Raw genomic sequence first — 21,746 nt, 5'->3', positions numbered from 1 at the left:
GTGTGTATCATGTGTTTGTGTTTCTGTATGTGTATAAATTTGTTTGTAAGTGTGGGTATGTATTTGCGCGTGTGTATATTTGTGTGTATGTGTTTGTATACGATGTATGTGCGCATGTGTGTGTGTGTGTGTTTGTGTATGTGAGTGTATCTCTGTGTGTGTGTGTGTTTGTGTGTGTGTGTGTGTGGATGTGTGTATGTCTGTATATGTGTGTACTTGTGTGTGTTTGTGTGTTTGTTTGTGTGTTTAAGTGTGTATATATGTGTGTATATGTAAGTGTGTGTGTTTATGTGTTTGAGTGTGTGTATGTGTTTCTGTATGTGTGTGTATGTCTGTTTGTGTCCGGGCAGTGAATTGAATCCAATGAACGCTTAAAATGCAAAACTATTTTGGTCGTATTTCCCGGGCCGAGGTGACAACGCTAAAAAACGCAAAATTATGTAAGATTGGCGTTGAATGCGTAGAATTTATGTAAGATCTACGCTTGAGCGTAGATTTTACATAAATTCTACGCATTCAACGCTAATCTTACATAATTTTGCGTTGAATTTTGGCGTAGATCTTACATATTTAGTGTTGGATTTTAGCGTAGATCTTACATATTTAGCGTTGAATTTAGCGTAGATCTTACATAAATTCAACGCATTCAACGCTAATCTTACATAATTTTGCGTTGATTTTTGGCGTAGATCTTACAAATTTAGCGTTCAATTTTAGCGTAGATCTTACATATTTAGCGTTGAATTTAGCGTAGATCTTACATAAATTCAACGCATTCAACGCTAATCTTACATAATTTTGCGTTGAATTTTGGCTTAGATCTTACATATTTAGCGTTGAATTTTAGCGTAGATCTTACATATTTAGCGTTGATTTTAGCGTAGATCTTACATAAACTCAACGCATTCAACGCTAATCTTACATAATTTTGCGATGAATTTTGGCGTAGATCTTACATATTTAGCGTTGAATTTTAGCGTAGATCTTACATATTTAGCGTTGAATTTAGCGTAGATCTTACATGAATTCAACGCATTCAACGCTAATCTTACAAAATTTTGCGTTGAATTTTGGCGCAGATCTTACATATTTAACGTTGAATTTGGCGTAGATCTTACATATTTAGCGTTGGAGTGTGGGGGGTAGGGGGTGTTGTTTAGGGGAAGGGGGGAGGGTGGAGGGGGATTGGTTTAATTTTTAGGTGGCTAGAGATCATAAAAGTCGGTTGTTCATTGCAAAAAAATTGAGACCATTTTACGATTTCAAAACTTTTTCAAGTTTTTTTTTCGAAAAACTATTTTTTTCACTATTTCGAACCCTATACTCCAAACGTGAGTAACAAGAAGTCAGAAAAAATCTTTTTTAGTGCTCTTTTATAGTTTTTTTTCGAAAAAATAATTTTTCTTACTGTTTCGACCCCTATACTTCACAATTGAGAAAAATGAAATCAGCAAAAAATAACCATTTGCTCTCTTACGGTGCAAAAACCATTTCAGACCATTTTAGGAATTCAATTTTTTTCAAATTGAAATTATGTAAGATCTCGGCTAAATTTAACGAAAAATATGTAAGATCTAGGCTAAATTTAACGAAATATATGCAAGTTCTACGCCAAATTCAATGCAAAATATGTAAGGTCTACGCTAAAATCAACGCGAAATATGTAAGATCTACGCTAAATTCAACGCAAAATATGTAAGATCTACGCTTTATAAGGATTGCGGCTCTTAAGGAAACCAAGGTACGGTGGCGCAATGGTAGAAGAGGCGACAAGTAAACAGGAGGTCAGTGGTTCGAGTCCCATACCAAGAGTTCTACGCGTTGATTTTTTGTAAGATCAACGCTAAATTCAACGCAAAAATATGTAAGATCTACGCTAAATTCAACGCTAAATATGTAAGATCTACGCTAAATTCAACGCTAAATATGTAAGATCAGCGGCAACTAGCGTTGACAAGTTGGAAAATTCACCGCCATTTCTTACATAATTTTGCGCTGAATGCGTTGAATTTTTGTCTTTAAATTCAACGCATTCAACGCAAAATTATGTAAGAAAATTGCGGTGAATTTTCCGACTTGTCAACGCTAGTTGCCGCTGATCTTACATAATTTTGGCCAAATTATGGGTTTATGTCCGCATTTCTGCTTCCGCATGGTTGTTGAGAGCTCGGATTGTGCTGTTTGAACTATTTGCGGTGTTTGATCAAACAATTGGTGACATGAACACATTCCAAGCCATGAAAACATTCCATGAAAACATAAATGAACAACCAACCATCCTTACAGCATTGAAATGGTTCAGAACTAAGGTTCGCAAACCGCTCACATTGTTTGTTAAAATAATGATCCAGCGCATTTTATAACATTCCGTCCAATCATTGGATTGACTCATTTAAACTTCAAAGAATTGTTCGCGCAAATCATCAAACCTCCTTTGCTTTTTCTCTGTTTCGATATTATACAATTCTCAGTGTTAGGTGAAACTATGAATTTTTTTTCAATTATTGTAGCATTAATCATCATACTTTATGTAGGAAGGTCTTCAAGTTACATGCAGGAGAGGATGCAATTGATAGTAGACCGAGTGAGACTAATTCAAACGACAGATTTCACGCAAGATCGAAGTGATTCAGATTATCTCAAAGGAATCTTGATCACTTTTATTCAAAATATAACGATAGATACAAGAATGATAAATACTGAAAGGAAATTTTTGCTGGATGCTTTTCAACTATGAAGTATTTATTTTCAAAATGCGTCACTAATTAAAATTTGCGAAAAAAGATTGGCGTACAAACAAGAATCTGATTCAAAACATCGATTTCATGCAATCCGTCATCCCTACCAACTGTGCGATAAAGTTTCTCGCTGACTAAGAGGTCGTGTTTCCTAAAAGATGACTCCAGCATGTCATTGTTTGTCACGTGAAAAACCTATAGACTCAGAGAAAGTAAACAAGATAGGTATTCCCAACTTTTTACAAACTTATCCTCAAGTTCTTGAGAACATTTTACAACTTCGAAACGACAGTCGGTGTTACGATGACTGGCAGATCATTCAAAGTTACGGGAGTCCCTTCGATGTTACGGGAGTCCCTAACAAATTGCAATTTCTATCTGCAATTCCTGATTTAAGTTTCTTCTTTTGAAATGGTATTAAGTTGTTATTCTAACATGTAATTGATAAATAGAGGTAGGTTAGCGTTTTGAGTAGTTGAAGAAGTTTTACGATACTTGTAATTTATGATGTCCAGAAGATGCAGCCACTGTTCATAAGTTGCAACCGCTCAGAAAATTGATATTTTGCTAATGTTTTCTTGATAGTAAAGTGCTCAACAAAAACCTTTAGACATTATTGAAAAAATAATGTTGAAAACTTGTAGCTTGAAAGTTTATGCGAAATGTAAATTTTCATAGTAAAAAATTAGTAGTAGTAAAAATGCAAAGTTTTGAGTTAAACAATGGGTCTGAATTTTGAGTTTATTAGCGCTGTTTCCAAATATCAATTATAACTAAAATATTTGACTACAGGATTTGTCAATGCGTTCCCACCAGCCAAAATTTTACGGAGCCTGAGCTTTTCTAACTTAGGACCAGGGTTGTTGTCGTTCGATAGAATATCATGAATACTGATACTCGAAGCACTGTCATCGAGAAAAATTTGCTTGATGTTGAATTGTAAAATGTGCGTTTCACTTTATAAACAGGACAACCGACGAAAATTTTGTCATGCTCAATAAAGAAAGATGATGCGAACAAATAAGATCATTGGCCCTGGAAATCATCGTTAGAGCGAAACAAAAATTGAAAACAAGATTTTTTTTTGTAAAACAGGGGCTCGCAAGTACTGGCTTGGCATACAGAGGAAATTGAGTAGATTAGCGTTGATTATAGTTCAAGATAGGAATTTTGTCATAACGACCTTCTACACGTTGTTGTCGGTTGATAAACAACAAACTATTTCAGTAGTTGAAGACGGCGTTCAAATTCATGGAATAATTTAACCTGCTGCATTAATCTTTAAAAAGACTTGATTAAGGTTTTTCAAACAATAGTTGTTACTTTTACCCTGCTCGTTTAAAGATATTAAAACATATTTCGATGTTTTTATACGTCACTTGTTGTCATTAACGCACCCACATGAACGCACTAAAGTCCGATAAACGGACAAAATTATGCATGAATGCAAGAAAATCTGTTGAACACACGAAAGTCGATACATAAAGTCTTTCCGTCTGGGGTGGTCTGGACATACATGCTTTCGACTGGCACCTCAACATGGGTATACGCAAAAATGTTTTCGTCATTATGCAGGACATCTATTGCACCCTGGACAACCCCAGGAGTGTTTTGATGCCAAGAGTGGATACACTGGAATAACAAACACATCTTTTCCAGACACTGAGATGTTCCTGGTTAAATTAGCAGACATCAGTGTGGGTGTGTGCATGCCGTCGAGTTGTTCTATTGAAGATGTTTCGTCCATATTTGAGGTTAGGAACGTAATTATTATGTTTAGATTGGATGCTTCTCTTATTAAACACTCGAACTTTTGTAATGAAATCGCTCTACATTACAGGGCTATGAAACCAAACTTATGATTAATAGATAGAAGGAAGCCATTGTAAATGTAAGTGAAAACGACAGTGAAAACATAGTATTGTATCGGAAACTTATATTTTCAAAATATTCTGATGTACCAGTATCTGCATGTCCCCCTCTTTTTAATAGCCGCCCTCATCTTCTCAGCCGGCTATTATAGCGCTCCTATTTTTTACAATCAAAGAATTGGATTGTATTGGTGCTCTGTCTTTTTTTATTTTTGTAAGATGTTTTCACACCTGTTTTAATGACTTTGAGCTTTCAAAACGGGATAAACAGGTAAAGCTCAGCGGGCATCAAGTTTCATTAGAGGCCCGCGTTTAGTAGTCCCTCAAGTACTCAGAGTGGTGAAGCTACTGGGAAGGCAGTAATTCGAGGTTAAAAAGTAATTTTTGGGGGTTTTTGAGCCTAAAATAATTAAATTTTTAGCACTTTTTCGTCATTTTTTGGATTTTTTGTTAGAGTTGATAAAGGTCCATTGCATGACGTAATTGCTTTTTATGGCCACTTTAAGCGCTATATCTATTGCTTCTCCAATCATGAGCACGGTAATTTATACTAATTTTTTCCAACTTGTTTGAAAATTTTTGTCATTTTTTGAGTTTTTTTCAGACTTTGATGATAGGTTATTGCATAGTTTCTTGTGATAATGAAGTGGTGTTAAACATTTTAACTTCAAGAATTTTACCAATTTTTTTTCTATCAAACTTGGTTTTTTTTCAAATTTTCGTACATTTATTCAAGTTTTCCAGCCCCAAGGGGCAAGAAGCCTCATCTAGGGTTTGCTAACAGCTAACTGAAAGTATTTTCTCGCCATGGAATGGTATTCAACATTTTAATGTCTTTTACCAATTTTCTGATAAAGTTGCAATTTTTTTCTTTAAATTTTTGAAATTTTTATGCAGTGGCCAGTAAACCTCCTATAGTGTTTGCTAGCATGTTACTACATAATTTCTAGAGGCAATAAATTAGTTTCCAATTTTTAATTTTTCAAGTGTAATGAATTTTTTAAATAAAGCTTGCAATTTAAAATTTTCGATTGTTTTCATATTTTTCGATTTTTTTTTGTCATTCTCTTAGTTTAACTATATTTACTGGCCAAAGAAACTTTTAAATGTTGCAGACGGTTTACAAAACAGAACTCCAGAGTAAAAAAAATGCTGTGATTTTTTTATAGCCCTATTTTTGGAAATTTTCTTTAAATTTTTTCTTAGTTTCTTCGATGCATTTGTCATGTTTGTCTAGTTTATCTAGTTTTAGTGGCAGATTCATCTCTTTCAAGGTTTTTGCGTGAGTTAATGAGTGTTTTGAAATGAGTCATATATGGCCTTCAAAATAAAAGCTTCAAGGGTTTTAGCAATAATCGTTGTTTTTGGTTAGTTTGATTCCTTTAGTTTCTCAACTTTTGAGATTTTGTCTTGTTGGCTGGGATTGTTCAATTGATCTGCTGGCTAGGTTCATTAAGTCTGTTTTTCATTCAATTACTTGGATTGTTTTCAGGACTTGTCCTGCTATGTTTTTTTTACTTCGTTGAATAAAAAAATGTTTCGCTTTACCTCATTTTGCCGCTTTTTCAACATTTTGCGTGATATCTCTATGACTTCTCTATGCTAGTTTCTCTCTTCTCTCAATCTGCTAAAAGTGATTTTGAACGTCAGTTGCTCAGCAAAGCAATTCAAAATGAACATAGTCAGTATAAAAAATTGAAGTCAGAAGTAGAAACGGGATAAACCCATAAAGCCCATTTTTAGATGCCCGCTATTTGAACGTCGTTCCTATAAGTCTTTAGTTACCATCTCTAATGCTTATTTGTATTGATAGTAGCCCCTGTAGCCTCTCTCTAAGAAACAGAAGTACGTTATGTTCAACTACGAAATGCCATCAAAATAATTCGGACTTAAATAATTTTTTTGTACAAAAATCTTTCTTTTTCAATATCTTCTATTCTTTCAATCCTAATCATGCTTATTGGAATCAACGGCAGCTATTTTCCGGCAATCTGCCGGGTATGTTTTTATATTTTTTCCTCCTCAATTTTCATTCAAACCTTAGGAAAGAATATGTTGGGGTTAAAAATAAATTTCCAAAATACCGTCAGGGCGGCACATTTTTCTATTTGCAACACAAAGACGAAACTTTTAAACAATTTTTGTTATGTTTCTCAGTTAAACATTTGGAACGTTTTTTGATTCATTTTTCAATATAATTTTTAAAATGTTTTCCCAGACTCTTTTATTTGCCAGCGTGGGCGAAATAAAAACTATTTAAAAACAAAGCTGCCGACAGAACAGTTTAAAAAAGCAAATTTTTTAAAAAAATAGTATAAAACTTTCGGTTTCAGAAAATCATTGCTCTCTGACAAAATAAAATAAGCGAATCTTGAAGCTGATGATACTAGAAAAGTTGTCAAAAACTACCAATCAATCTAAATTTGTCAGACACAGCAAAAAGAATAAACAAAAAGTTTCAGGCATAAAAATTAGGAAACAAAAGACGCGCTTAGCAGATCCATTGTTAACAACAGTGATTGTTTCTGACATCAATGTATCTTAAAGTGATAACAGAGGTTTGCAAACGTCAAAATTTGATTTCTTTGGGAATATTTTTGTCCTGTTTTAAGATTACAAGAAACTTCTCATTTAACTGAACAAATTATAAAGAAGGCAAAAAAAGTTAAGTGTGATAAAGTTTCCTCAGAAAAATTAAGAGAAGATCGAAGATTGTGTTGATTATGGGTAAGAAATTCAAGTTAGGAAGCAACTTCTGCGCAACCTTTCTCGGCGTCCAAATAAATAATTTAGCCCATAAGCTTGGGCATAGTCTGGACAAGGTTTGATAGCAGGATTTTAAATTCCGATGGTTTTCGAAATGTGCGTGAATTTCGAAAAATCATTCGAACCATATCCTCCCTCCCAGAAATCCTTAAATCTGTTTCAACTCTTTCTCCGTAATGTTTTCACTATATCAAAGAAATATCCTGTCATGAATTATGAAAACAGTTTTGAAATATTAAAATCATGAATTCGTTCAAAGTGTGCTTTCTAAACTTTCTCCCGCACTAAAATCAAACTTTTCTAGTATTTTATAAGGTTGGAAAAACCTTGCAAGAGTATTGCAAGATTTTTATCCGCTCATTGTTATGTTTTCTCATTATCAGATACATTTTGAAGAAAAACAATCAATTTTTTTTGCGGTAAATTTGGTAGACAGCTTAACGAGCTGGGTTTTTGTGGTGATTGCGGGGAAACATTTTGTCAATGCTAAAATTTGAAACCTTTTCAAATAAACTCGAATTTTTTCTCAACCCCTTTTTTACGTCCTAATTGAGCTGCCGAGTAATCGAAAAAGTATATTTCGCTAAACTGCAGTCCTTAAAACAATTGTCTACTTTCAACTGACGAAAACGTATAAAAAATCGTCTTAGATCTCTATTTTAGGTAGAAATTTCATTCCTAAATTATACTTTTAAAATAGTAATTTTTTTGAATTCTTTGTAAATTGAAAAAAAAATAGAATTTTTTTGGGGCAATTTGGTAATTTCTTTTCTTGTCTCCGTAAACTTCTTTCTTTTTTTGACCATATATGAAAAAACTAACCCAATTTTTCTGCATAGTCAATCTATTGTCTCGTGGAGGCCCTATGTGGTGCGAACAAGAGTCTATCTTTTTTTGCTAAAGGGCAGGGCATCTTAGCGCTTCTCAAAATTAGTTAGTAACAATTAAGCTTTTTAAAATATTGATCTTATCTTTTGTTTATACAATTTTACTCAATTCTGTAGAGGCGATTAATTTTCAAACTTGTCAATAATCAGAGTTTAGATCGTTAGTGATTAGGCTTTAAGCAGACTTGGATTAGGTATCTCCTCCAGTAGAAAAAAATCTCTTCCCCACCCGTGCATTCTTATTTTTATTTTCTGATCATTAACGAGCACTTAAATGAACCACATTTGAGCTTGATGAGTAGCATTGAACGTGTTAAACCGTTCAACCGGATAGGCAGTAAAAAATTTTTATGATCAGTCAAAGATATTTTTTATGCGGCCACCCACTGCAATTTTCAATCGTTCTGGCGAAGACTCAAACCAATTTTATAAACGTCTCATTTCGGGAATCTCTGTTGTCTTTTCCAGAATGAAGAACGTCCCAATGTAATAACACTTGGTCGTGAGAAATTCAATGCAGACGCTGGCTTTGTGATTGGTGTGTTTGTTTTCGGTACTATTCTACTACTCACTATAATTGCAACGTCACGTGGAGCGTTTCTGAAGCTTTCAGGTTAGTTAATTTATAATGATGAAGTTTTACTTAAAGAAATGATATCAGAAATATTAGAATAGTAGCTGGGCGAGATTCATTTTAAAAAATTGTCCATCGATTTTGGATTTTGTTTTTCTTTCACTTAAATTTTCTGTCGATTTTCAGCTAGTTTGGAAGATTTTTTGGCCGACAAGAATTTTTGAACGCGACAACACGAACGTGGCTGCCAGAGCGGCGGAATTTATTCTAAACTATCCATACTTGGCCAACATCTAAAATTTCGCAGAGATGATGATTAACAACGAGTGTCGTTCGCAAATGCCCTCATTTGCTGGTGTAGCCTGGGGCCAAAGTTATTCGCTTTCATTAAATAACTGGCCGGCTCAAAGTGTCAAGGTCGGACGTCGTCAGACTTAGTCTAACCAGAGTCAGGCATTGGCCGATCGCAGTCTCGATCAAACCCTGGTTTAATAAAAGACCTGGGAGGTCTCGCGGATGTTACTGTCGACATTAATGGCGCCACTCTGCATCCTAATTTCATTTGAGCAGATGCTTTTTCATGAGTCGAGCTGTGCTTATCCCATAGACTATTGAAGGCAAAGGTGGACGAAAAAAATCATTATATCTCTGTAATTACAACGGGAACTTGATATCATTTATAAGGAAATTGAGCAGCTCAAGTGACAAAAATAACAGCAAGCATAGCTGAGTCCGTAAACCCAACCGTAGATATCTGCTTTTTTCTCAATCCATTGTCGAAAATAAGAAATGTAAGTCATTGCAATCGGAGGAAAACAGCCTTTCTCAAATATCTCGAGTAGCTTTTCATTAGTACAAAAGAGATTTTGTTGCATTTGCTCGGATATCTCTGAGGAGAAAAGTTTAGAGGATATCTTTGTGCGAATGAAACGATGCATTCTGGCTTTAGCTATGTCAATTATTAGTCAATATAACGCTCTACAGAAGTCTCCCATGGACTTAACTAAGACGGACTACTATAGATACGATCCAACCAGACAATAATCAGGCATGAGTAGATGATACATAGCCCATTATCACTCCATTGGTTTAGATGCTGTATTGTATGTTCTTCGTATCTGATCAGAAATCAATCTTTGTGTCTTTCAGAAATCATTCAAAATATGACGGACAACTACAAAGCGACAGAGCTGGGTAACGAATACAATGTTCAAGATGAGTCGAACCGAGAAAATCATTTACGACAAAAATCTCAGGAGACGTCGTTGCCTCTTAAAATGTTGATGTGTTTTGATTTCTATGCAAATATCTGCAAAATTTTGTGTAAGTATACATCCAAGTGTTTTCAAATCTAAAAGATCATTCGGATTGATTCTGTTTCGGCCCCACAGCTTTGTGAGGATAAATTTTTTATGACCCCCAGACGCACGTGCTATTTTATTACATAGTAACGTGCTATATAACAACATAGAATTTGTAACCGGGGGTCATAAAAACTAGGGGACCGAAACAGAATAGATCCGATCATTCTTATCAAATTTAGACAAGAAAGCCTGAATATTGCCGACAGGAGCATCCTTTCTATCGCTTTTTTCTTCTTTGATTGAATGCCATATACTACTCACTTTTGTTTGATATTTTTTTTTCGTTTCAACTGACATTTTTAATATTGCCCTAACATTCTTAGACGGTGTAGAAATGAAGTACACCCATTCAGCCGAGTTGAGGTGTCTACAACTCTTTAAATTAAAATTGAAGCCCCAAATTGTGCGGCACCAATTACTGAAAAAGCAATTTCTTCAATGTTTTCAAATTTCCGCAATTAATAGTGTTAAAATTTTTCCAAAATGATTGTCATATAAGCTTGAAATCTGACCAAGACATGAAATGAAGTCTAATTTTTGCCAAAAATTCAGTCAAAAAAGTTGCCAGAAGTTAAGTATGTTAAGTCGGAAGTTAGTCGCATGCGCATTTTGTGAAAATACACAAACAAACCTCAGCTTTTTTGAATACAATGACAAGGTGCAGAAAGAGAGGAAACTTTTCCAGGAAATTAGAAAAAAGATTTAATTATTGAATATTTCAGTTTTAGTAAATTATTATTACACCTAAAAGATGAAAATGCTTTCCTACGTCAACAAAAATAAAAAAAATGGTGGAGAATCTGATCGAAAAAATTAACGCAAAAAGATATAAACAAATCAATCACAAGAACAGAGTCGACCAGCATCAACAACTAAGCATTTTTTAAATTCAAAATTACCACGATACCAAGATACAAAGATCGGCAAAGATGGCTATTCTATCGGATAGCTCACACAAGAAAATCCAAAAATCCAATTGAGAGATCTAAACTCAAGTACATCTATCCTCTCCTATCCTTCAACAAAAGTTCAGAACCTATCCAGTATTTTAAACCAATGCAACAGATATCAATATAATGAAAAACCTATTATTCAAGTTGGACGTATTAATATGGTTCAAGAATGCGTAGTTTTTAAACCGCTAAAATTTAAGGTAATCTGTGTCAGAAAATTTAAGGAAACGGTCACCTCTCAATGCTGCACTTTGCAAAAACCCAACGAGTAGAAAATGGATTTGTGGTCTCAAAGAACAAGGAAAAATTACACATAAATAAGGAAGGATTTGAATTTTACAACACAGTTATGAGTTTTTTATTTTGACGTTGTTTCCTTGTATATTTACTGGAAATGAAAGATATCGGCATTGATGGAGTACATTCGTCAACCAACCGTGGTACCCTAAAAATGGTATCCCAAAAGAATTGAGGCTCAACGTACATCATGGTATTACAGTATCAAAAACCGAAAAAGACCCTGATCTTTCAAGAGAAAATTTAACATTTTGTGGCTCATTATGATAGCAACAATTGTTTTGATTTCAATTCAAAACAAAGATTTTTACCTCAAACTTATTATTAATTTGGCTGATAGTTTGTTGAAACAAAGAGCAATGCAAAATACTCTGATTTTTTATCTTTCATTATACTGATGGAAAAGAAAGTCATACTAAATGTCAAAAACAAAAACTAAAAAAACTTATTCCAACGAAAATAGGTTGTGCTATTTTTCGAAACAGTTCATACACTTAGGTTTTCCTTCTAGTTTTGTCATTTTTTACTCGCTCGTACGTCTCATGCAATCATGGGACATAGAAGTAAAGCCGGGCCCTCGTTTGGATAGGTTGATTGATTGTTCCAGGTAACTGGAAAACACAAGATCAGACAGTTTTCAAAGAATTTTCAAAATATCGCAAACAAAAACCCATTATTACATTTGTCGCTGTTACTGAAAGATGGCTGATCAAAAAATTTAAAACACTGGAAACATTTTTTACGGGCTTCACTTTCTTTTTTGGGAACTATAGATCAAGCAAAAGAGGGGCTTCAAAGGGGGAGGTGTAGTAACTCGTGTCACAAAAATTTTTCAGCTGGTATTAATTCAGGTAGTGAAACGGCTAATGAAAATTTTTTTTGAATCTGTTTCAGTTGAGAAAACTTACTCTCTGAATAAAAAAAACCGGTTACGGTTTCCTATTTCTCGACCTCATATGTTGAAGTCTATATTCTTGATCAATTAGGTTTTGATCTTCTAGGGCATTTAGAATAACAGACAGCGTTCTGTTAGCAAGAGATAACAACTTGATATAGGACAGAAAAAAATAAACTAGACATTTTTGTATAAAACTCTTGACTACAAATTGTTATAATCGTGGATGCAACCAGATGTTCTGATAAAACAATTAGGCCAATAGATTAATGATTCTTTTGAAAGGATGAGATAATGGACCACAGTTTTACAGCGAATTCTTTTAACTCTGGCCATTTTCCTTTATTTTTAAGGTAAGCATCTCTTTCAAGTCTGGTAAACGAAAACAACAAGAATTTGACTTTTCTCAATTTCTGAATTTAACAGATCTTGCTAGTGCAGAATGTTGGAAAATGTACCAAATTGAGAGTGACAATGATATGTAAAACTCAATATTCGAGGTTTTCCCCAAAAATGTGTCGCAAAGCATTCACCGCTCCATCCTATTGGGATACAGAACAGAAGGTTTAAGAACTTTAAGCCATGAATCACAAAAAATTTGATAATCTTTAGTGATCAAATACACTTTCTCTTCAAAAATGGGAAAGAAAACTGACAGTGAGACGTATAAATGTTTTAAAAGATTTAGTGAAACAAACACTGAAACGAGAGCACAAAAATGTTGACATAATATATTCAAAAAGCTATCAGCAAGTCGCAAACAATGTAAATTCATTATCCAGAAGTTCATTCTGCCTGGAACAAAGTGTCTTAGTTGATGCAATCAGATAACAGTGATATTTCATGGGATGCAACGATTATCATCAATTGTCTGATCAGATCATTCGTAATCTATAGGTTTTCAAAGGTTCAAGTAAGGCTTGCAAACACGGTAAAAAGTGTTTTATACTCGAATTAAATTTCAAAGATGTAACATGAAAAGAACTGTTTTCAGTCCTTGGCTGACTGCATGAAAACCAAGCAGCAGGACCTGGTAAATTAACAATTGTTCACATAAATTACTGCAAAATCTCTTTTGGTAAAGATCTAGAGTTAATATCAAATGAATGCAATATTAATTTTTGTAAAAGATTGGAAATTGGCCTATATAACATCAGTTTTTTGCAAAAAAAATTATAAATTGAATAGTGCCGAATATCGTTACCTTCTTGTAATTTCGAAATTAGCAAAAGTTGTTGAGCGCCTCCTTTTCACTCCGATGACGAATTTCATTGATAAGAACAAACCTCTTAAAAAACACAAAATCTGATCTAAAAGCAGTTTTACAAATAGATCAAACAGATTAGTCTAATTTAGATCAAAGCGAAAGAGATTGAATCGTATGGTTTTTCAAAGGAAGCAAAGGAAATTCGCTCTTCAATTCATGCTAACAGCAGACAGACAGAAAATAAAACCTAATGACCTGCTTTCTAAACGTGAAATTGTAAATCATGGTGTGATCCAGGGGACTGTTTTAGGACCTCAAATTTTCTTTCTATAAGTCATAAATTTTTCATCTAACATAAACACAACGAAGAACTTATCGAGTTCGCAAAATGTATGTAACAGTCGGGGAATTCTTACAGGAAACAGGGGAAAAGGTAAATATGGACAATCTTTGAAACAAATAAACCGAATTCACGATTACCTCACGCAAAAATACGAGTTAAGATCCTTTTCACAACACAACGAAGTTTTCACCACACATACATGCTGTAGAGATCTTGCTTGCTAAATCTGCAGTCTGTTTTTTGATTTAAACTTTTAATGGGCACAGTAACCGGGCTATAAAGGTATGATTCCTACGCGAAAAGTATGAAAGGGCCAGACCTCAACAATAACGACAAAAATCCTTCCAGCTTACCTCAAAATATCCAAAAAGTCGCAAATCACATTTCATTATGACTTAGTCAAACCAGATGTTGAAATTTCTCACGTGTATCTGAATCTCCATCGCAATGCTCGAACAAAACAATTCGAAATTCGACTAATTGTCAAAAACAATTTTGGAATGATTTCAGTCGCATTTCAATTCATAAAAACTGAATAAATTACAACCATGCCTTCGGCTAGCAAGAAATTGAAAAAAAAATTGAGAAAAATATAATGATATTTTGGGTCTTATAACAAGAAAAAATTAAATATGAGAAACTATATTGTCAAAAGACCAAATCCTAAGTTCAGAAGGCCTCAAGTTTTATATTAATTGTAGTGAAAGATTGCAAATTTGTGTTAAAAACGGCACAGAAAGTGTGATACCCAGGTTGAGATCCCAGACGGAAAGTCCATATGTCCAGACCGTCCCCAACAAAACATGTCTGTGTCCAAACCACCCCAGATGGAACGTACTAATGTCCAGACTTTCTTGCGTTCAAAATTAAATATGACCAGACTTTTGTGCGTTCCAAGCCAAAATTCTTGCACTCATAAATTGTAAATTTTCGTGTTCGTGTTCATACTATCGTGTGTTCAAAAACACCTATGTCCAGATTTTCGTCGGTCAAAATATTTTGTTCGTTCTACGTGCGTTCAAAAGTGCTTATGACCAGACTTTCGTGCGTTTATGTCCAAACATATTGCCATTTTTTATTCAAGTAATTTGTACATAGCGTTTTTTAATGTATTTAATTCAAGCATAGATATCTTAGGGTGATGATTGTGATGAATGGCCCCCCAGCAGTTGGTAAAATTTAAACTAAAAAAAGAAGCTCGATGAAAATGTTGGTTGAAGGGGGTGCCAGCCACCTAGTAATTGAAGCTTGTTCTTGGTTTGCAACCTCAGCAATGGTCCACAATTCTAAGCGTTAAACTGTCCAAAACAAAGCAAATTGTTTGATGCAACTTTTCCTGCATTCGATGTTTTGAAACTTTTGAACTCAATTGAATTGAGTTTTTCTCCCTTGAAGGCTTATACTTGAGTGAGCGCTCTCGAAATAGCGTTTAGTCAATTTTTGGCATTCTTGTTTCCATTCGCAAAAAAAAATTTCGTGCGCTCCAGGTCAACTATGTTCAGACTTCCGTTCGTTCAACGTTGCCTATTTGCAGACCTTCAAACTTTCAAAGCTGCCTATGTCCAGACTATCGTCCGATCAAAGCTACCTATGTCCAGTCTATCGTGCGTTCAAATTTGCCTATGTCCAGACCATCGTGCGTTCATTCGTGTTTCCACCAGACCGTGATCCCTCCTTTTTGCGTTCATTTCGGTCTGGACATATCAGCTTACGGTTTGAGACCTCAACCTGGGAGCATTATAAAAACTTTTGACTTTCGCAAGAGAAGGGCCTCACTTGTTATGAGAAGGTTAGAACCCACTCCCGTTTGTTCTGCATTTACATTTGTCTTTTGTGAAAACGATCAGAATCAAACCTGTTATTTATACCAAAAACAGTCTCAAATTTGCTCTATTTAACCGGTCTAGAGGTACCCCGTACTAAACGCCAAGTCAGTATCAGTACTGGGCATGTCTAATTCCAAGTCTAAGTATCAGTAGTGACTCAGAGTCAGTAGTGATCATAACACATTTAAGACTTGTCAGACTTGGCCAAAACTTGGCAAATCTAACCCAAGTGCGAAAATAAAGTTCAGTACAGGGCTCAAACCTGCCCGTTCCGTATATATGTTTGCCCTCCTTACTGCGCCACCGTAATTGCTGCAAGGTACTCTTTTGTCCCGTTGTTCTACGCTTTAAATACGCATATTTCAAGCGAGAAAGCGAGCAAATTATATTTGTGGGAGACTTGCATTCACAATTGCCCAATACTGATTCACACTTGGAGTTCGGTACGGGTCATGTAAATGACCATACTAAATTTTCTTTAAAATGGCATGCGCTTTGATTACAGCTGTGAGTCATGTAGGAAACATTTAAGAACCATATATGGACAATATAAGAACCATATATGGACCATATAGGAATATATATGGACCATGTAAGAACCATATATGGTACCAATATATCATAAGTCGTGTAAAGCGTTTGAAGCTGGAACTGCTGCATAAGCTTTGTATGGGCGTTGAAGGAACGCACAAATGACCATATTGGATTCTTGGATGCCATATAAGAATCATATATGGAGATCTTGGAAACCATAGCAAGATCATATACGAAAAATTTGTATGGCCTGTATGGGACCATATATGGTTCTGGGATATGGTTGCCAAGAAAGGTCAACCCGGGCGCACGATTGTATATATTAGTTGGTTTATCAATCAACAGATGATACATTTATAACAGATTTACTGTAGGTATAGCTGTAACTGCAACCGCCTGTAACTACTAATATCATGTGTTTTATCTTAAAATGCCTGTCATATTGCTTCATGATTCAATCATTTTGTCTTTCTTGAACTAGAAAAAGAGCCTCAAGCAACGGTTGTTCATTAGTGCATATAATTATGGTGAAATATCTAAAAGTTTAAACAGTTTCTTTTTCAATTTTTGACGTTTGGTTCTCACTCATTTTCCTTTCAGCAATTCCCAAGACCTCCAATCAAGATCAGCTATCTGTTTTGAACGGGATGCGAGTACTGAGTTTGGGGTGGGTGATGATAGGCCACTTGTCACTTCTACAACTAGGAACGCAATCTGCTTTCCATTGTTACTAAATTTAACTAAAACGGCAAGATCCGAAGCTGTTAATACATAAAAATATTAAATATAGATATTAGATTTGATGACAACTATCATGTAAGCATATTTTTACTCTTTTGTACTAGATTCTCTTGAGAAAATATTCTCTTGTACTAGATAAAAACTTTTTAAATTTTTTATCTTGCAAGATTTTTGGGTTCTCCTACCTAATCAGCTCTAAAACATTACGTTAGTTGTATAATCATTTCATATCACTCAGAACGTCTCTTAAGGAGATAAGCATAATTCTCAAACAAATTTGTACCAATTTTTATTCTACATCTTGTAACGAACGGTTTAAATTACGTGATCATAAGAAAGCAGCCAGACCTCGGTTTAAAAATTAAAGTTAATGTATTATTATTAATGTGGACCTTCTGGTTTCGTTTTTTGACAACTTCTAGACAACCGAGACAACCAAATGTCTATATCCAGAACAGTCAAACTAATGACCAGACAGCTAAGACAACCAAGACAACGCAGACAACCCAGACAACCAGGACAGCCCGGTCAACAAGTCATTATGTCAAGACAATCGAGACCACTCGGGGTGAGTTGGTGGTCAATTGAACCGGGTAATTCAGACAAAAGTATCGTTGCTTTTGTCGGTATATATAAGATAGATCGAACGCCCATCGATAAAAACTTAATTTTCACAGCAGATTGCTCCAGGCGTAATGGACAACTTCATCTATGTGTTGGAAAGGACTGAGAACATGTTATTCCAAACCATAACAAATAGTTTCGCATCTGTTGATACGTTTTTTGTCATGAGTGGCTGCTTGGTTATGATGGGAACGCTCAGAACGCTGGATAAAATTGAAGGTTGCAGAGGAATTGTTTCGGATCAGCTGCGATTGTTTAAAGGAATTAAACTGATTTGCCTGACACCCAGTATAATGGATAGTAAACAAAAATTGGATCCCTAATTTTTTGAAAAGTCCGAATCAATGATTAGTTGTAGTTGGCATAAATAGATGCTCAAGGGATTTCTGATGTAGGCTGTTTTTCTAGTAAGTTTTTTCCGCACATTGTCCAAATTGCAAAAGTAGGTTTTTAAGCTGTACAAGTAAAACTTTCAGGTACTACCCAGGTTTTGGTCCAGACCCAAATTGAGCTATGATCAGACCCAATCGAGCGCACACCCCTGTGTTTCCAGACCGAAATTACAGGGTCTGGAAAGCGGTTCGAGCGCACAATAGTCTGAACCATGGTCTGATTTCGGTCTGATCAGAGGTCATTTCGGTCTGGACGGTCTGATCATAGTCTTTATAGTCTGAACCATGGTCTGGGTTCGGTCTGATCAGAGGTGAATTCGGTCTGGAAGGTCTGATCACAGTCTTTATAGTCTAGACCATGGTCTGGGTTCGGTCTGATCAGAGGTCAATTCGGTCTGGAAGGTCTGATTTCGAGTGGATTATTTTTTCAATTTTTTTGTTTTTTTACTGAGGGATGTTGGCTCTGCCAAGAGGCAACAATAAAGCAGCGTTCCGATCAGAGACTCATCTAAAGTCCGATGACTCTGAACAGAAACAAGGAGTCCAGCTGATATCAAATGCCGGTCCCCTCAAGAGGAAATTTTGATTAACTGAAGACCACGAGGTTTCTTGTGGAAACTGTCTAAGTTCATCCATTTAGTCAGAAATATGATCTAAGGGGTATGGTAAAATATTTTTTTTCTCAACAGTTAGGTTTCGTTTTCATTAGCAATATTTTCAGAATTGGCTTTTCCTTAGATGATTTTAATACAGCAAAGGCCAGTTTTTTATGAAATGAATATATTATAGCAAAATTAAGAGATTTGTTCATAATTAAAACCTTTCTATGCTCAGACTATTTTGAGCGCACATGAGTCTGATCATATTCTGATTAAGGTCTGGGCAATGGTCTGAAATTGAGTCTGGACCATGGTCTGAAGATGGTCTGATCATAGTCTGTTTATAGTCTGGACAATGGTCTGAGTTTGGGTCTGATCATAAGCGCACTATAGTCTGATCAGAGGACATTTTGGTCTGGAAAGTCTGATCAGAGATCATTTTGATCTCGATGGTCTGATCAGAGGTAACTTCGGTCTGGAAAGTCTGATCAGAGGTCATTTCAGTCTGCATAGTCTGATCATAGCTCAATTTGGGTCTGGACCTAAACCTGGGTACCAGCTATTTGATAAGTTTGCGAAACTATGCACGTTTCGTTAATTGCAAGTTTTTCAATCCCCCCATTCCCTAACGACGTATGTGTGAATTCTTTTCGGTCATTTAGCAGACATGTGACAAACTTTACTACATAGTTAGGTAACAAAATAATATTTGTAATTGTGTCTTTAAAAGAATTTAAAAATGAAAAAAAAAATGTGTTAGGGATCAATCGCCGCTGCTCAAAAGAATCCAAAGGGAAGTTTGGAAATTTTTCTTCTTGGATACTGTTCTATGTTCACCGACTAATCCGATTATGGCCAGCTTTACTTCTCACGATACTGTTTGTGGCCGGAATTTACCCAAATTTGGCACCTTTATTCTACAGTCCAAAGTTCCAGAATACACAGACTTCTTCTATGTCGTACCAATGTAAGGGCACAAGGTGGATCTCAACTGGTTTCTTCTACAATAACTGGATTTCTGATCCGGAAGTTATGTGTCTAGGTAAGTTGATTTGCAAAACGTTCTTACCAGACTGCTTCGGACCCCTCATAAGCCCCATTCCGAGCAGTTACGATCAATTTGTTAAGGTCTGTTTAAATCATAAAGCGGTGAGAGGAGCCTTAGTAATTCCCTTTTTTCTTTCCCCCGGTGCCAATTGGCTCGAGTTTATTGGATAACGTCACACATATTTGCCTCACTTAATGCCATCAGACAGCGAATAAACTTTCAGACAGCGAATAAACTTTCAAACAGTATAGTTTCTTTTGAAACATTCATCGATTTGGCACTTATGCAAACACAGCAAAAATAAATTAGACCTTTTTCATTCAAAGATACAGAAATTGCAATGTCTATCACAAAATCTATCAATATTCAACTAGAAAGCCAGGAGCATTTCAATCTAAATGAACAAACAGATTTCATAACTATCCCTAACGGAATGGGTTCAACTGAAAAAGTAAACTTCATACACCTTATATCTTGACTTACATCAAAGATTACAAAAAAATATTGAAAATATGCTCGTTACTTATCAGCGACAACTGCAGGACAAAACATTGGAACAGTCATCCACAGAAGGGGAGGGCACAACCAACCATGAATCAAAATCTCGAAAAAATCAGGTTCTTTTAGAGAAAGTCAGCGATTTTGATTCTATCCCCCTCAAACAAGAACAATCAAATCTGGTTCTGGGAAGCAGCATCATTGGTAAACTTGAAAGTGATGCAACTATATTACTGGACACAGCTAACCATGAATAGCGTGCGTCAACCACCAAAGGGAAAATAAAAGTTGTGGAAAAATGTGTATGCAAAAAACTTAAAACTTAATTCTTCAAGAAGGAACAAATACTGTTTCAAAATTACAAAAAAAGCAGCAATGATATATTAGATGACATGTTCGGCCTTATTGATGCCTGTAAAAATATGTTCCAATCTGATGTGTTCGTAGTCGTGGAGGCCCAGGAAACTGACTACAACAGATCAAAAAATAAATTAATTGATGAGGTTAATGCTGCACTTAAAGAAAGACCGGAATCTCTTGGTGAAAATATTGTGTTGCTCAAGATGAATGAATTAATACGATCAATTCTCTCCATCAATCAAAGATCAACCCATATAATTTCCTCTATCATGACAATGTACGTTTGAATTTCAATCATGACATTCCTTTCCTTAAAAATCATCTTCTAATGTTGTTACTTCAGACATCTACTGGCATTTGTGATACTAATAAATTCGTCAAATGGAGCTATAAAATGAACAATCGGTTTTTAAAATTCCAAGAGCAGTACTGGCCTAATTCATGTAGAACCCTAACTTTCACTTGAATAATTATTACCGTTACCAGCCATATTAGTAATGATGAATTTTTAAAAAGCCGAATCAATTGTATTTTCTGTTGTGTTTGATTGAATTGGGTCTCAACTCTTTCATAAGCTTAATGTTTTCCAACAAGATCTGTTTAATAATTTGAAGAATAATGTTGTTGAGTTCTCAAGTGACTTCCTCTTTTCCCGCGTCACTTATCTCAATAGCAATTCCGACTCAAATTTGGTTTGAGACCAAGTCATAGAGCAAGAAGCCAGCTTTGATATCACTAGGATTTTTTTAATTCTAATTAACTTATTTTTTTTTGGTTATACATTAATATTATCTGGCTAATTTTTTAAGGTACGGAGATATTGAAACCAACTCTGTGCCAATTAAATCAATGAAAGACATATTCCTTGATTGCTAATCTTATTCCGACGATTTAAAATTTGTTCATTCAAATGTACGAAGCATAACAAGAAAAAACTTCAGTTAAAAAACCTAATGAATGACTTTGGCGCAAATTGCATCAATGGTCTATATGAAACATGGTTAGATACAAATATTGACACTGATTTGATAAACCCGAACAAAACAAACTGTCTTGTTTTTCTCAGTTGGTCTAGCTTTCAAAAGTTTTCTTTTCATACTTTGTATGAAATAACTTGCCAGAATATTAAAAAAAATAGCTAATAAATATTTCTTATAATCCAAAAAGGCTTCTTTACGAGGAAATTTTAGAGCAGTCTGCTAGATCAATTGATAGAGCAATTACTGATA

The 21,746-nt window shown here is 35.1% G+C and overlaps 1 protein-coding gene across 1 annotated transcript in view; it reads left to right on the top strand.

Moving 5' to 3' along the window:
• The first annotated feature begins 2,350 nt into the window (after window positions 1-2,350).
• The window catches only part of LOC142350612 (nose resistant to fluoxetine protein 6-like), a 32,870-nt gene continuing 13,474 nt past the window's right edge, over window positions 2,351-21,746 (top strand). Inside the window, exons 1-7 of the mRNA XM_075402504.1 lie at window positions 2,351-2,477; window positions 4,314-4,492; window positions 8,731-8,875; window positions 9,986-10,159; window positions 16,856-16,961; window positions 17,688-17,839; window positions 19,396-19,653. Coding sequence (XP_075258619.1) covers window positions 4,406-4,492; window positions 8,731-8,875; window positions 9,986-10,159; window positions 16,856-16,961; window positions 17,688-17,839; window positions 19,396-19,653 — 922 coding nt within the window. The 5' untranslated portion in view covers window positions 2,351-2,477; window positions 4,314-4,405. The remainder of the gene's footprint in view (window positions 2,478-4,313; window positions 4,493-8,730; window positions 8,876-9,985; window positions 10,160-16,855; window positions 16,962-17,687; window positions 17,840-19,395; window positions 19,654-21,746) is intronic.

The sequence above is a fragment of the Convolutriloba macropyga genome, chromosome 12, assembly GCF_964194025.1.
Source record: "Convolutriloba macropyga chromosome 12, txConMacr16.3, whole genome shotgun sequence".
In the NCBI taxonomy this organism is placed as follows: Eukaryota; Metazoa; Xenacoelomorpha; order Acoela; family Convolutidae; genus Convolutriloba; species Convolutriloba macropyga.
Note: the sequence above shows the minus strand (reverse complement) of the source record. Positions and strands in the feature narration are given on the sequence as shown.